General features: G+C 48.5%; 1 protein-coding gene across 3 annotated transcripts in view; it reads left to right on the top strand.

Annotated features, from left to right (window-relative positions):
* MED23 (mediator complex subunit 23) overlaps nucleotides 1-15,484 on the top strand; it is a 684,519-nt gene that overhangs the window by 627,040 nt on the left and 41,995 nt on the right. For all 3 annotated transcript variants that reach the window (XM_078649215.1, XM_078649213.1, XM_078649212.1), the window contains one exon: nucleotides 3,399-3,471. In XM_078649215.1, coding sequence (XP_078505341.1) covers nucleotides 3,399-3,471 — 73 coding nt within the window. The remainder of the gene's footprint in view (nucleotides 1-3,398; nucleotides 3,472-15,484) is intronic.

The raw sequence follows: 15,484 nt of genomic DNA, 5'->3' as shown, positions 1-15,484 counted from the left end.
CAATGACAGAATGTCCCAGAGTGTTCTAAAGAACAACTAGAACGCTAACAGTCTTACTTATGACAAAAGTATGGCACACCTGAAGTCATCTTGATTGGAATAAAGTGGTAACACTTAATACATTTAATTTGAAAAGGAACAAAATGAGGGGTTTCATTTTGCCATACAAATTTTATATATATATATATATATATATATATATATATATCTATTCACTGAAAAAACCATAGGTTACACACCAGTTATAGTTAGGAATTAACATTTAAAAAACCTTTGAAATTCACTGAAAAAAACATAGGTTTCACACCAGTTATAGTTAGCTGGAAATTTTACCCGCATAAAACCATTGAAATTCCCACGTTATAGTTAGTTGGACTCACTACAACTTGCACGTCTGCAATGCACTGCTGATGACGTCACATATTACATCACCCATGCATATATTTAAATATTTAAACATTACTCGCTAATATATGTATTCACTAAGATACACTTAATAAGCCAGTTAACCAATCAATTTTTTTTTTAAAAACACTGAAAAAACCATAGGTTTCAGGCCTTATATAGTTAGGAATTAGCATTTAAAAAACCTTTGAAATTCACTGAAAAAAAACATAGGTTTCAGGCCTTCTATAGTTAGGAATTAGCATTTAAAAAACCTTTGAAATTCACTGAAAAAACCATAGGTTTCAGGCCTTATATAGTTAGGAATCAGCATTTAAAAAACCTTTGAAATTCACTGAAAAAACCATAGGTTTCAGGCCTTATATAGTTAGGAATTAGCATTTTAAAAAAACCTTTGAAATTCACTGACAAAACCATAGGTTTCAGGAGTTATATAGTTAGGAATTCGTTTTTAAAAAACCTTTGAAATTCACTCAAAAAACTATAAGTTTTAGTGGTGTTATAGTTAGCTGTACATTTTACTCATACAAAACCAATGAAATTGCTCCTATATAGTTAGTTGTACTAACTATATTTCGCGCACCCGCAATCCACTGCTGATGATGTCACATATTAGATCATTCATGACATGGTCAGTGACATCACTGATGACATCTCAAATGACATCACTGATGACATCATCCACGTGACAATCTCATACACCTTTTCATACACTATTACAATTTTTCATCACTGTTTGTAAAATACAGAGTATCATATTTAAATCCATTGTCACAGCAATACAAGTATCTAAAAATCCACTCAGTGATTCATAGATGTATACACACATCTAATCACTTACCTATGGATTCACTCATACATGCTGTCAATGAACAATAGAACACTATCAAAAATACTTATACATCTATATCGACATTAAACAACAGCACGCATCCTATTCACATATGAAGTCATCCTACTCACTTATGCAAACAATGGATCATACTTACATATTTACTTAGCAAAACACTTCTACAAACACCACTTCTTCTATTCATTTAGATAGTAAGTCATACTTAGTGAATTATAAAATCATTATTACAAGTATACAGTTATCCATACAGTCACTCACACAATCATTGTGTCTTATGTATACTTATTTATATACAACAACTGACACATACACTGCCTTTTATTTTTCTAGTTTGTTGGACCTGTACCTTTGAGAAATATATTTGCTCATCACCACACCCATAAAGAGATTCCCTCACCCAAACTGTTAGAACATGTAGTTTTAACTTCATATATCTACTGAATCAACTATTCACACATCTTTGGACAGTCACACCCCCCCCACCGAACCACACACACTTTCACACTCCCATACAACTACTCAGTTAACTAATCAATAACTAATATAGACTTTCACATAGCTAGTAACCAACTGTAGAATCAATTTACACAACACCTGACAACGTGATACAGATATTCACACAGTTTAGTCACTATCCACTATATTTAGTGAGACATTATAAATTGGTCAAGTAAACAGTCAATTACACTGCTACTAAATCCTCCATCCAAATATTTATTTATATATATCCACTCATTCTTCAATGTAAATTGCTATATATATAATGCATATTTAAATAACAAAGCAAACCACATTCACTGGATAATGTCATCAGTGATGTCATTTGAGATGTCACTGACCATGTCATGAATGATCTAATATGTGACATCATCAGCAGTGGATTGCGGGTGCGCGAAATATAGTTAGTACAACTAACTATATAGGTGCAATTTCATTGGTTTTGTATGAGTAAAATGTACAGCTAACTATAACACCACTAAAACTTATAGTTTTTTGAGTGAATTTCAGAGGTTTTTTAAAAACTAATTCCTAACTATATAACTCCTGAAACCTATGGTTTTTTCAGTGAATTTCAAAGGTTTTTTTAAATGCTAATTCCTAACTATATAAGGCCTGAAACCTATGGTTTTTTCAGTGAATATATATATATATATATTTTTTTTTTAATCAATCCCCCAATCGGGCCTGATAATCTAAAGTCTATCCCCATAAAGAATCGAATTTCCTCAAAGAGCTGATTCCTCTGGCTCTGGTCAGGGCCTTCTCCCTTTCATAAATTTGGGTGCAAGTGCATACCTATTGCAAAATAAATTTACGGGAGAACGTGGACAGTAAGCTCAATACGGCTTTGGTGGGTAAAGTGTCAGAGGTGCAGGTCCTCAGACAAGGCCTCTTAGGTTAGCGATCATGGTTAGTCAGGCATGGGAAGGGTACACTGGCCACGGTATGAATGCACGTTCTAGTCAGGGCTGTAGTTATAGCCGTGGCCACAAAACTGTGTGCTATAGATTAGTCACTTTCATATCTAATGAGATTTCAGAGCGAGAGTATTACCAAAAATTAGAACATTGGAATGTTGGGAGCTCCTTTGAAAACAGTGGAGTGCTCCTGGCTTATAATGGCTGGTATAAGCCTGGAGCTCCAACATTCCAATGTTTCTTTCTTCACAGCACTGGCTGTGAACAAAGGCTTCAGGGAGCCTGAGGGGATTCCAATCGCCTCACGCTCCCATAAGGCTTTGTTCTTTTTTGTTAGAACATTCTGCCCTCTAGTGGCAGAATGTTCTAATAGCCTTTCGTAGCTGGGCTATACCGGCTATTAAAGTCCCTCTCCCTTGTCAAAGGGCCTCGCCTTCGGCTCGGGCCTTTAACGCTGGAGAGGGCCTTTAATAGCCGGTATAGCCCTCTACGGCGGGCTATAAGGCTATAGTAAAAAATGGACCGAGTGTTAATGTATCCTTTGCATTCTCTTTCATTTCTTTTCATTTGTTGCTCTGGTTTGTTATGGCATTTTGTTTTTTGGTCAAGGGCCACTATAACGGGACATTGTGAAAGTAATGTGCGTTACATGGAAATGTCAATAAAAACCATCATGAAAAGTAAACATAAACGCATTGCAATGCTTTTTTTGTTTCCTGTAGCCAGCCGTTAGTGCCAAGAGAGAACATTACAGCTTGGATGAATGCAATCGGTTTGATCATCACAGCCTTGCCAGTGAGTTGAGTATAACCGTTTGTTCTAAGTCCACACAAAAAGTGCAGTAACAAAGTGCTGAGTTGTGTTTGAATCTTTCCTTTTACTCTTCTTTTTATACACTCTCACATCCACGCCCTTCTTGTGACACTCTTTTCAGGGTGTAAACATTGGATGAAACTACTGGCAATAGTTATTAATATGCAGAATTGTTTCAATATTGAACGCTCTTCTGATAATTGATGTTATTTTGAAGTTAATCCAGAATGGTTTTGATTGTATGTCTGGGACAGCACTTTTCTGGGGTGTCTATCTCGTTATATTTAAATTAATGCCTGAACAATGTAATGTGTGAGAATCATTGTTTAACATAGCTCAATGGGTCTCCGTCCCTGTGACAAATGATTACTTAATAGCTACTCGTGAGCATGGTCAAAATTTGCCCAATTTGTTGATTTCCAAAATGAAGACCACAACAGATGAATTCTTTGTGAATACTAAGCAACATTCAATCCCAGCTATGCCACCTTTGAACGGCGACTTATGCCTGTTTGTCTGAATATTTATTTTAAAAAATCTGGAGGACCTTTTGAATCACAATCGCACTTAAGAAAAAATAACCACTACAATAATTATGAATATGATTTGATCAAAACACTGTCAGTTGAGATTTTTTTTTATAACAGATTATTTAAGTAAGTGGCTAAATATACTAAGCTGTATTCAGTAATTTGATTAGTCAATTTTATATACATAGAAATAAATGGGAACTCCTACAAAGTGTTACCTGGAAATAGAGGTCCACCTCCCATGGTCAAGAAGTGAGGCAATTCATATCCTGTATTATGCTGGCAAACATACGCTTTGGAGTCCTACCAGTTCATTTGCCTGGGGGAAAGTCTCTTACACATAGGTTTGCTAACGAAATACTACCTGAACTTCATCCTTTAAGAGGGAACCAAAACGAAATCATACTTGCCGTTGAATGTAATCTTTAAATGGACTGACCGGTTTGATCCATTCTTTCAACAAATATCTTTGCAAATATTGTTGCAGAGTCAGATATGTACATGACATTGGCCACGGCTAGAGATATGTCAATGATTATATCCAGTCCAAACATGTGGGCAAAATGCTCCAAACTATCTCTGATTGGGTGAAGAGGGCTTTGTGAGTTTTTTTTCTTTCTTTTTTTTTTCCTTTGATAAACCAGTTTTAATGTTTTCTTAACAAACATTACAGTCCATTGAAATTGCGTACAGTCCATCTGTACACGTTCCATCTGCGACTCATGATGTAACAGTCCATCACCCCACTTTTCCCATACTATATAGTATGACCACCACCACCTGCCCCAAATCTTTTTTTAATAACGTTTTATTGGAAAAAGGCATGTTACATAGGTAAAGCAAGAATAGGCAGTTTGACATTATAGGTTACACAGTGAATGGTGCCCTGGAAAGTACCCATCGTCCAATGTCCGATCCCACAAGTGAAAATTTCTCTGACTCTTAGTGGTTCACAAATCTCCCCCCTGTAAGTGTTCCACTGCCCCCATATTTGCGTCCATTTGTTCGGGCACACCCTGGCTATATAAATGGATTTTTCTGTTGCCATGCACCAATCCATATAATTGGCCCAATCCACTATCTTCGGTGGGCTCTGAGCCCTCCACAACCATGCAATGTTCCTTTTAGCAATCATAAGCCCCAATGTGACCCATGTGCGCTCCCTGGAGTTCAAATCTGTAGGGTCCGAGATGTTTAACAATGCCAACTTAATATTACAGTGAATCTGGTGCCCTAGCCCTCACTCCATCTGGTATACCACCCGTTCCCAGTACCCCTGGATCACTGCGCACTCTCAGAGTGTGAATAAAGGTGCCCTCCTGCCCGCATCGTCGTACACAACCCCCGTCCAAGATATAACCCATGCTAACCAGTAGAGGCCCGACAAGTAGGATCTGTGGAGAAGTTTTAACTGGACCAGGTGGAGCCTAGATAATATAGCCACCTCACAAGGGGAGGCCACCGCTGTCCGCCACTCGTCATCGTCTAGGCCCGCAACATCGCGGTCCCATTTGGCTCTCAAGAGGATCAGGGGATCCGCCATATTGTTGATGATCTTCTTGTAAATAAGGGATATGGCTTTTTCCGGTAGGTCGCCGGCCAGGATCCTGTCCTCAAGTGGGGAGGACTCAGGGAGAGCATCACCCTTGGGAAGAACCGCGAGCAGGGCATGCCTAATTTGAAGGTATCGAAAATATTCGGACTGGGCTAGTTCATACTCCTGCTGCAATCGGGAAAAGGGAACCACCGCACCCGACTTTCAGATGTCACCCACCTTGGAAATACCTATAGGGTCCCATCGGTCGAAGCCCTTTCAACGGATCAATCTACCCAATTGCTCACAGTGCCAAAGAGGCGTGGCCCGTGTGAGTTTACCCTCCTAGTCCCGACTCCTATTGGCCACCCTCCATACATGCACTGGATGCCCCGTCGGTCCGGTCAAGACAGGTCTCAAAGATCATGCGTATAACGCACCCTCGAAACCGCCCCCCCCCCCCCCCGAGAGGAGCCACCTGTCGATTCGAAAGGCCGGGTCCTTCTACGGGCTATACATGCATTGGTTAATCGCTGCAAGTTGCGAGGCCCAATAGTACCTCTTAATATCCGGGAGCCCAATGCCCCCATCAAACCATCCAAGCGTGAGTTTGTGTGTTGCGATATGGGGTGGTTTGCCCTCCCACAGCAGATATCGAACAATGCCATCAAGTTCCTTGAAATACGAGGCGGCGACTGGAAGTGGAGTGTTCGGCAATGCATATAAAAGTCTAGGAAGGCACATCATCTTGAATAGGGCCGCGCGCCCCAAAAGAGTCAACTGGAGCAACTTCCAGTGTTGAACATCCGATTTAAGACGCACTAGAGGCGGCAAAAGATTATTGTCGTGGAATCTGGCCAGATCTTTGGAAACCCAGATCCCCAGGTATTTAAAGCCTTCCGTAGCCCCCGCTAATTGGCAACCCCGGGGGAGCGAGGGCCGTTTGCTGTACAGAAGATAGAGCACTGATTTAGACCAATTTATCGTATACCCCGCAAACCTACCAAACACTCGAAATATGTCCAGAACCACATTGAGGGATGCCGCCGGGGAAGCAAAGTAGAGCAAAATGTCGTCCGCATGCAGCGATATGCGGTCCTCCCAACCGGAAGCCCACCTAAGGCCCCTGATAGCGGGGTCTTGTCGGACCCTCTCCGCTAACGGCTCCAGGGCCAGAGCAAAGAGAAGCGGTGACAAGGGGCATCCCTGTCTGGTGCCTATGCCAAGAACAAACACAGGGGATTTCTTATTGTTGCCAATTATTTGTGCAAGTGGGTGGTGGTACAGAAGCCGCACCCAGTTGATGAATTCGGGCCCGAAACCCAATTTGCGGAGCACGGCGAACATGTAGGGCCATTCGATGGTGTTGAACGCTGATGCGGCATCCAAGGACACCACGACTGCATCTTCCCTGATTGTGTCCACCCGGCACAGCACTCCGTGGAGTCTGCGCAGGTTGAGGGAGGTGTTTCCCGCAGGCATGAAATCCGATTGATCCGGTTGGACCAGGCGGGCCAAGACCCTGAGCAAGCGCATGGCAAGAACCTTCGCCAGAATTTTAGCTTCACAGTTGAGCAATGATATGAGCCTATAGGACGAACACTTATTTGCTGGCTTGCCCGCTTTATGAATGACCAAAATGTTGGCAATTCTTTGATCCTCTGGAAGGATACCCCTTTTTAGGTCTCGCCTGTCGATGCGCATGCGCATCGAGCTTGCGAGACTATTGCGGCTTAACCACTCTTTAACTAACAAGCAAGGAATCGTGGCCCGTGCCCGTGACTTTTAAGCTCAATGCGCATGTGCATTGAGCTTAAAAGCGCGTGCACATCAGTTCCCTCAGCCGCAATCGCCGTCTGTTCCCTCAGCCGCATTCCTCCGACACCTTTTGAAGTGAAGCTTAGCTTCACTTCAAAGGCCCCGGCTTCTTCACACCCACATGCCGCTCTCCCCGCTCCGCCCCCTCCCCTGCCCGCCGTGTGCATTTCTCCTCCACCCCCTCCCCACAGCAATGCCCTCCGTCTTGTTTTTTTTTTTTTTGCATTACCAGCTTTTCAGTCTTTTTCCTTTGGGGGGCCTGCAGTGTTGTGTTTAAAGGCCTATATGATTAAGGCACACTGGCTTGTCTTCAGTCTGTATGACAGGGCACCCCCTCCCTCCCTTACGTTTGTAGTAATAGACAGCATGTGGTGAAGGTCACACGGAGGTCAGCTAATGGGACGCCTGCCCACTTCTTGCTCTGTGCATGCTCCGGGTGTGTGATAGTAAGCTCGACTCCCCCACCCCTCCCGGCCCCGTGGTTCTCTCTGAATACAGTGGGTGGGATTCTGAAACTGTTTACGGTGTTCCCCACTTACCATAACACACCCCTAACCACAGTCTCTCCTAATGTCACTTTTCCATGACTGTCTTCTGCCCCTAAAAAAATCACTTTCTTTTCGTTAATCAGTACGGCTTTTAAATCAATTACAGCTTAATCTCTGCGCCACCAAACCACATGTAAGTCATCACAGTAGAATTGAAGCAGTCATTTTCGGTGCTTTGGAGGTGTTGAAGCTGCGCAGCCGCAGTGCAACCTCTGCCAGCAGGGCCCGTGCCTTCCAGGTCTCTCGGCACCATTATATTGCATTAAACGGAGAGTGTGTGTTGGATTGTTGGGACCTGGAGTTCGAGGTCGCCTTTTTCTTACCGCCCCCCCTCCCCCACTACAACTTCGCAATTTAAGAATGCAAACGGTATTTCCTGCCTCTCGGAAGCCCGGCGAGGACCCACAGGCGGCCGTTGTACATTTGTACCCTAAAAACCATCGTATGAGGGGCAGGGATCCACTTGTGTTTGCACTTCGGTTGCCTTTGAAAAGAAACGCTGTCACCCTCACTCACCCTCAACACCTCACCCACCCTCAACCCCTCACCCTCACTCACCCTCACCCACCCTCACCCACCCTCACCCACCCTCACCCTCAACCCCTCACCCACCCTCACCCACCCCCACCCACCCTCACCCTCACTCACCCTCAACCCCTCACCCTCACTCACCCTCAACCCCTCACCCACCCTCACCCACCCCCACCCACCCTCACCCTCACTCACCCTCAACCCCTCACCCTCACTCACCCTCAACCCCTCACCCTCACTCACCCTCACTCACCCTCACTCACCCTCACTCACCCTCAACCCCTCACCCTCACTCACCCTCACTCACCCTCACCCTCAATCACCCTCACCCACACTCACCCTCACCCTCACTCACCCTCAACGCCTCACCCTCACTCACCCTCACTCACCCTCACCCTCACTCACCCTCACCCTCACTCACCCTCACCCTCACCCTCACTCACCCTCAACGCCTCACCCTCACTCACCCTCAACCCCTCAACCCCTCACCCTCACTCACCCTCAACCCCTCACCCTCACCCACCCTCAACCCTTCACCCTCAACCACTCACTCACCCTCACTCTCACTCACCCTCACTCACCCTCAACCCCTCAGCCTCACCCTCACTCACCCTCAACCCCTCACCCTCACTCACCCTCACCCTCAACCCCTCATACTCACTCACCCTCACTCACCCTCAACCCCTCACCCTCACTCACCCTCAACCCCTCACCCTCACTCACCCTCACTCACTCTCACTCACCCTCAACCCCTCACCCTCACTCACCCTCACTCACCCTCACTCACCCTCACTCACCCTCACCCTCACTCACCCTCACTCACCCTCACCCACACTCACCCTCACTCACCCTCAACGCCTCACCCTCACTCACCCTCAACCTCACTCACCCTCAACCCCTCACCCTCACCCACCCTCAACCCCTCACTCACCCTCACTCTCACTCACTCACCCTCAACCCCTCAGCCTAACCCTCACCCTCACTCACCCTCAACCCCTCACCCTCACTCACCCTCACTCACCCTCAACCCCTCACACTCACTCACCCTCACCCTCACTCACCCTCAACCCCTCACCCTCACTCACCCTCAACACCTCACCCTCACTCACCCTCACCCACACTCACCCTCAACCCCTCACCCTCAACCCCTCACCCTCACCCACCCTCAACCCTTCACCCTCAACCCCTCACTCACCCTCACTCTCACTCACCCTCACTCACCCTCAACCCCTCAGCCTCACCCTCACCCACCCTCAACCCCTCACCCTCAACCCCTCACCCTCACTCACCCTCAACCCCTCACCCTCACTCACCCTCAACCCCTCACCATCACTCACCCTCACTCACCCTCAACCCCCTCAACCCCTCACCCTCACTCACCCTCAACCCCTCACCCTCACTCACCCTCAACCCCTCACCCTCACTCACCCTCAACCCCTCACCCTCACTCACCCTCACTCACCCTCACTCACCCTCACCCTCACTCACCCTCACTCACCCTCACCCACACTCACCCTCACTCACCCTCAACCCCTCACCCTCACCCACCCTCAACCCTTCACCCTCACCCACCCTCAACCCTTCACCCTCAACCCCTCACTCACCCTCACTCTCACTCACCCTCACTCACCCTCAACCCCTCAGCCTCACCCTCACTCACCCTCAACCCCTCACCCTCACTCACCCTCACCCTCACTCACCCTCACCCTCACTCACCCTCAACCCCTCACACTCACTCACCCTCACCCTCACTCACCCTCAACCCCTCACCCTCACTCACCCTCAACACCTCACCCTCACTCACCCTCACCCACACTCACCCTCACTCACCCTCAACCCCTCACCCTCACCCACCCTCAACCCTTCACCCTCAACCCCTCACTCACCCTCACTCACCCTCACTCACCCTCAACCCCTCAGCCTCACCCTCACCCACCCTCAACCCCTCACCCTCACTCACCCTCAACCCCTCACCCTCACTCACCCTCACCCTCACTCACCCTCAACCCCTCACACTCACTCACCCTCACTCACCCTCAACCCCTCACCCTCACTCACCCTCAACCCCTCACCCTCACTCACCCTCAACACCTCACCCTCAACACCTCACCCTCAACACCTCACCCTCAACCCCTCACCCTCACCCACCCTCAACCCCTCACCCTCAACCCCTCACCCTCACTCACCCTCACAACACATATTGTGTTACAATAGGTGTCACATTTGCGAAAGATAAAACTATCTAGAGATGTAGCATAACGACCAGAGCTGCCATATAAGTCACGTAAATACAAAACATGTTGCATTCCAAATGCTATAGGTGTCACTCATCCATTTGCAAAACGAAAAATGTCAAACTCTTCTATTGCGAGACCTATTGCATTTTCAATGCTTGTTTTACTTTCTCAATACTACATTTTGGTGGGAAAGGTCGCAGTCTTACCCGCTGTGAGCTTGAACAATTCTATGGGGATACCGTCTAGACCCGATGCCTTCCCCCCTTGCAGGTCGTGTATGGCTTTCTCAACTTGCGCCACTGTAATGTCGAGATCAGAGCACTCCTCCTCAGTAGGGAATGGTATCGAAATATCGCGTAGGAGATAGGAATCCTCCTCCTCTGTATGCGTCATGTGGGACGTGTATAGCAATTGATAACACTGGCCAAATGCGACCGCTATATCTTGTGGTGCAGTGAGGTGGGTTTGTGAATCTGTTTCAATCTCAACCACAGCGCACTGAGCCCTGTCCCGACGCTCTCACCAGGCCAATAGTTTCACCGCCGTATCGCCTACGTCGTAAATTCCGCTGAACGTGGCCCTATAGTGTGTCTTGGCAGCCTCTGTAGCTAGATCTGAGAATTCCTTTATTTTTAGGCGCAGCTTCTGGCGCACTTCTATCGAGTCCTGCAACTGGACCGTTAGTTCTTACTCTAAAATTTCTCCCTCCAAACTGCCATATTAGCTCCCTTCTCCTGTCCCTGTCCGGCGATCTGGGCCAGGACCACCCCGTATAACAGCCTTATAGGCCTCCCAAAGTACGTTTATCGAGTCGACGGACCTTAGTACTCCTGAAAGTAAAGGTCCGACTTGCTCAAGACCTTGTCTCTGATGGAGGGGGTCGTGAGATACCAAGGATTAATCGTGCCACCCGGCCAGCCGTGGGCTCGCCCTTCTCTAAACGAAACTGCATGGGTGAATGATCGGAGATCCCCTGGCCAGATGTTGTGTTTCTCTGACAGTGTGAAGTTGGGGTGCCAGCGTCAACATTTAGTCTATGCGGGACATGCTACGATGAGGCCCAGAATAAAGGTGTACTGTAGCTCAGTAGGATGCAGGGCTCTCCAAATATCCACTAGGCCCATCGCGTCCAGAAAGCTATGGATTCGTTTGTCGGACGGAGGCAAGTCCCTCTGGGGCCACCGATCGAGGGAGTCAGAGACAATGGAATTAAAGTCGCCCCGATCAACAATCGTCTGTCTGGTAAGCCAAGAAGGAGATCCCCGAGGTCAGCGAAGGCCTGAGTGTGCTGACCCGGTGGTATATAAGCCGAAACAAGATTGAGTGTGTGCCCCTCCCAGAACCCAGAGACGACAACAAAGCGATCCAGGGCGTCTGAGCGGACCGAATCAACAGTTAGGGGGAATGGTTTCCGGACCAGTGTGCCAAGACCCAGGGAACCAGAGCCTAAAGCTGAGTGGGCCGCTAGCTGGAATACCCATCTTGAAAATGCCTTGCATGCTTTCCCAAGCAGGTGGGTCTCTTGAAGAGGAACATCATCAGGAGAGTATCGCTTTAGGAATTGAAGAACCATACCCCTCTTAATCTTGTCCCCCAATCCGTTGACATTCCAAGATAGTAACTTAAGATCTTGCCTAGTCGTTTCGCCCCTCACTCCGTTTCCGAGGTACATGTATGTCCGGAGATGACCACCCAGAAAGGCTCCCGGGGGAAAACGTTTTGGTATACCATGGACTTTTCACCAACACGTACACCAACAATGTGGAACCAGCGTCCGCCTTTGCCAAAGGCCAATCAGATATGCCATGCCTAGTCAACAAATAAACTACAATACAAACGAAAACAATCCCCCCCAACCCCCCGACAGACCCAAAAAACATTCTCCAAAGCCCCCCTCCCTGCCTCCCTGCTTGACGGTGTCAAAACCTCCCGCCCACCCAAGCTAGCAGAGTGCCTATCGCCCATCCCTCAAAAATCTGTGGGTGCGTGCAACCAACCAGGCACCCGTCACTGATCAATAAGCAACTGGTAATCACACTTCCCCAATGAAAGATAGCCCGGGAGCAGCAATCTGATCCCATGAAATACTGTGTGACCGTTACAAAGTGATCTGGGAATCATGGACAGTCACAATAAGTCTGCTCTGAAAGAGACCCAAAAGTAACCATGTCACAGATCAATTGCAAGGTCTGTAACTCCGAGGGGGCCAATACCCCAATATATCCCGCAGATAGTATAGAAGCCCACCACCTTTGAAAAATGGAGCATACAGACCAGTCATTCGGACCCTCCTGTCGCTGCCTCCTGTTCCTCACTCGGGGTGTCTCTGCCAGAGCCCCCGACGCTTAGATCAATCCGTGCTCTCCAGGCATCAATTTTTCCAGCCTGCCAGGCGCCAACCGTTCAACCAGTCCCAGGCCTCCTCAGGGGTGGTAAAAAATCAAGCCTTCCCCTCAGACTCCACCCTCAGTTTGGCGGGGAAGAGTATGGCATATTTCAACTCTTTCTCACAAAGCGCCTTTTTCACATCCAGGAAGCTGTACTGTTGTAGCTGCACCTTGAGGGTGAAGTCCGGGAAGAAGGTGATACGGCCGTTTTGATATTCCACCGGTGGCCCCGAACTGGCACTCTGCAAAATGGCATATCTGTCCCGGAAGTTAAAAATCCTAGCCAACAAGAGCTGCGGGCGCCCCGGGCTTCGGCCGGCCACCCGGCACTTAGTGCGCCTTTCAACAGAGAAAAAATTGGAGAGCCCTTTCGGTTTGAGATGGGTGATGATCAAATCCTCCATGAACAGGTCCACTGATTGCCCTTCTGCTCTTTCCAGTACACCCAATATGCGGACGTTGTTACACCTAGAGCGCCCTTTGTAGTCGTCCAACTGCGCTTCCAGTTTCGACCAATGAACCCGTTGTGATCTCAACATCTTTTAAGCGCGAGTTCATCGAGCACATATCTGCTCGGATAAGGGATACCTCTGAGGACACACAGTCAATGCGCAATTCCAACCACGTGCGCACGGTTGTAATGGCCTCAAGAATGTCCTGCAGTGTCGGTTCTTTCTGCTTCTCACCAGACTGTATCTTCTCCTGTGTCGTGCGTCCCCTCTTTGGACTCGCGCCGGGGCCTCCATCCCTCGCAAATTTGGTCAAGTTGGCCTGGACTGCCGCTTTGGAGCTTCGCCACCCTGCCATGGTGTAGCCGGTTCTGTCTGTGCGCACTCCAGGGAAGAAAGGGCAAGTTCGGCCTGCACAGGTCACTCCTCAAGCCATGTCTGTCAGGACCCGGCGTGGCACCCCAGGCCAGAAGGCGCAATCACACTTTCTCCAATAGCAGATGAGGCCGCACCTCCCAGGGGGCCGGGTGGCACTCCTTTCACTAGCCCACAAATCAATCCGGGCGCATCCCCCAGATAGCCTGGCCCTCCACTAGTGTACAAAGTCGACGGGGCCCAGCGCCTCCCTCCCGCAGCTTCCTACTACAGTGTGGATGGATTCCCAGAGGGCCACACCATTCTCAACGTCTTGCCAAGGTCCCTTGAGGAAAGGCAAAACTCCCAGCTGCTCCTCATGTGTGGCTGCGCCCGTCCCGAAGTCCTCAAGTAGCCACTGGACTAAATTGGCGCCAGTGAGGGCGGTGTGGAGAGCCAGGGGTAGGGAGTTTAATGGAGCTAGTCGCTTCACTCTGGCCGCTTCCGTCCACCAGTGGCGGGCGGTGCCACATTCAAGTCCACTCACCGCAGTTAAAAGCCGCCGCCCCATATCAAGACACAGCGGGCGGCATCTGGATTCACCCACCAGCCGCGCAGAGTAGATTGCAGTCTCCTCCAGCCGACACCTGATGTGAGGCGCAATCAAGAGTCCCAGCGGCCTAAGGCAGGCAGGCAGTCGGGGCGGCTCTGGGCTCACGTTTCCTCGGATCCCAGACACAGTCGGCCCCCAGCAGCAAGCGCCAGGTCCAAATTGACTCTCCTTAGTCCCCGGTGACTTGTCAGCCCAATGCTACGCCCCAGAAGACAAAGGCGTTGTAGCTCCGTCGGGTCGCAGACGCGGGTGGCAGCTTCACGCGGGCCAGGTTCCGTCGGTTGCGGAACTACTAGACAGATTCAGCCGGGACTCAGCGCAATCAACCCCCGGAATATTCCTGGTATCCCGGTATGCAATTGTACCAGCTACCGGATCATTATATGGCGAATATAGTTGTAAACGGGCGCACTGGGACGGAGCCGCCTTAGGAAGCGGCCATTGCTCTCGGTGGTTGGCCACGCCCCTCACCTGCCCCAAATCTTGGCGTGCTTCTGTAGTGACCCCCTAGCCTGATATACTGGTTATTCAATCTTGGCACATCAGTCCGCCGGGCGGGAGGTTGGGATGATTTCCATTAATGGGCAATGTCCCTTTTGGCCACTAGGGTAGTCAGCAAATTCTGATCCATTGCCTAAAGCCTTCAAGGTGGGCCGTGTGGTGCAGCCATCTTCCCATCCTCAGAAAGGTCCATTGCCTAACCATCCCATCCCATTTTGTGAAGCATAGTGCCGCTTGCCAAGTCTGAATCGCAATAGTTGTCAGGGCTAGGAAGTGATTAGGGAACGTGCCACCATAGAGCAATTCCAAAATAGTATCAAGTCCTAGGCAATAAAGTGATAGTTGGTAGTCAGGGTCATCCTTCTCTCCGGGCAGCCATTTATTGATCACTGTTAAATGGTTCACCCAGTAGTAAAGCCTGATGTCTACCATCCCCAGTACCCTGTGGTAAACGGACTGCTGGCATTTATCAAACTGTATTCAGTAATTGCCG

The sequence above is a fragment of the Lissotriton helveticus genome, chromosome 6 (assembly GCF_964261635.1).
Source record: "Lissotriton helveticus chromosome 6, aLisHel1.1, whole genome shotgun sequence".
Lineage (NCBI taxonomy): Eukaryota > Metazoa > Chordata > Amphibia > Caudata > Salamandridae > Lissotriton > Lissotriton helveticus.
The sequence above is the reverse complement of the archived record's forward strand: the minus strand, read 5'-3'. Positions and strand labels throughout refer to the sequence as shown.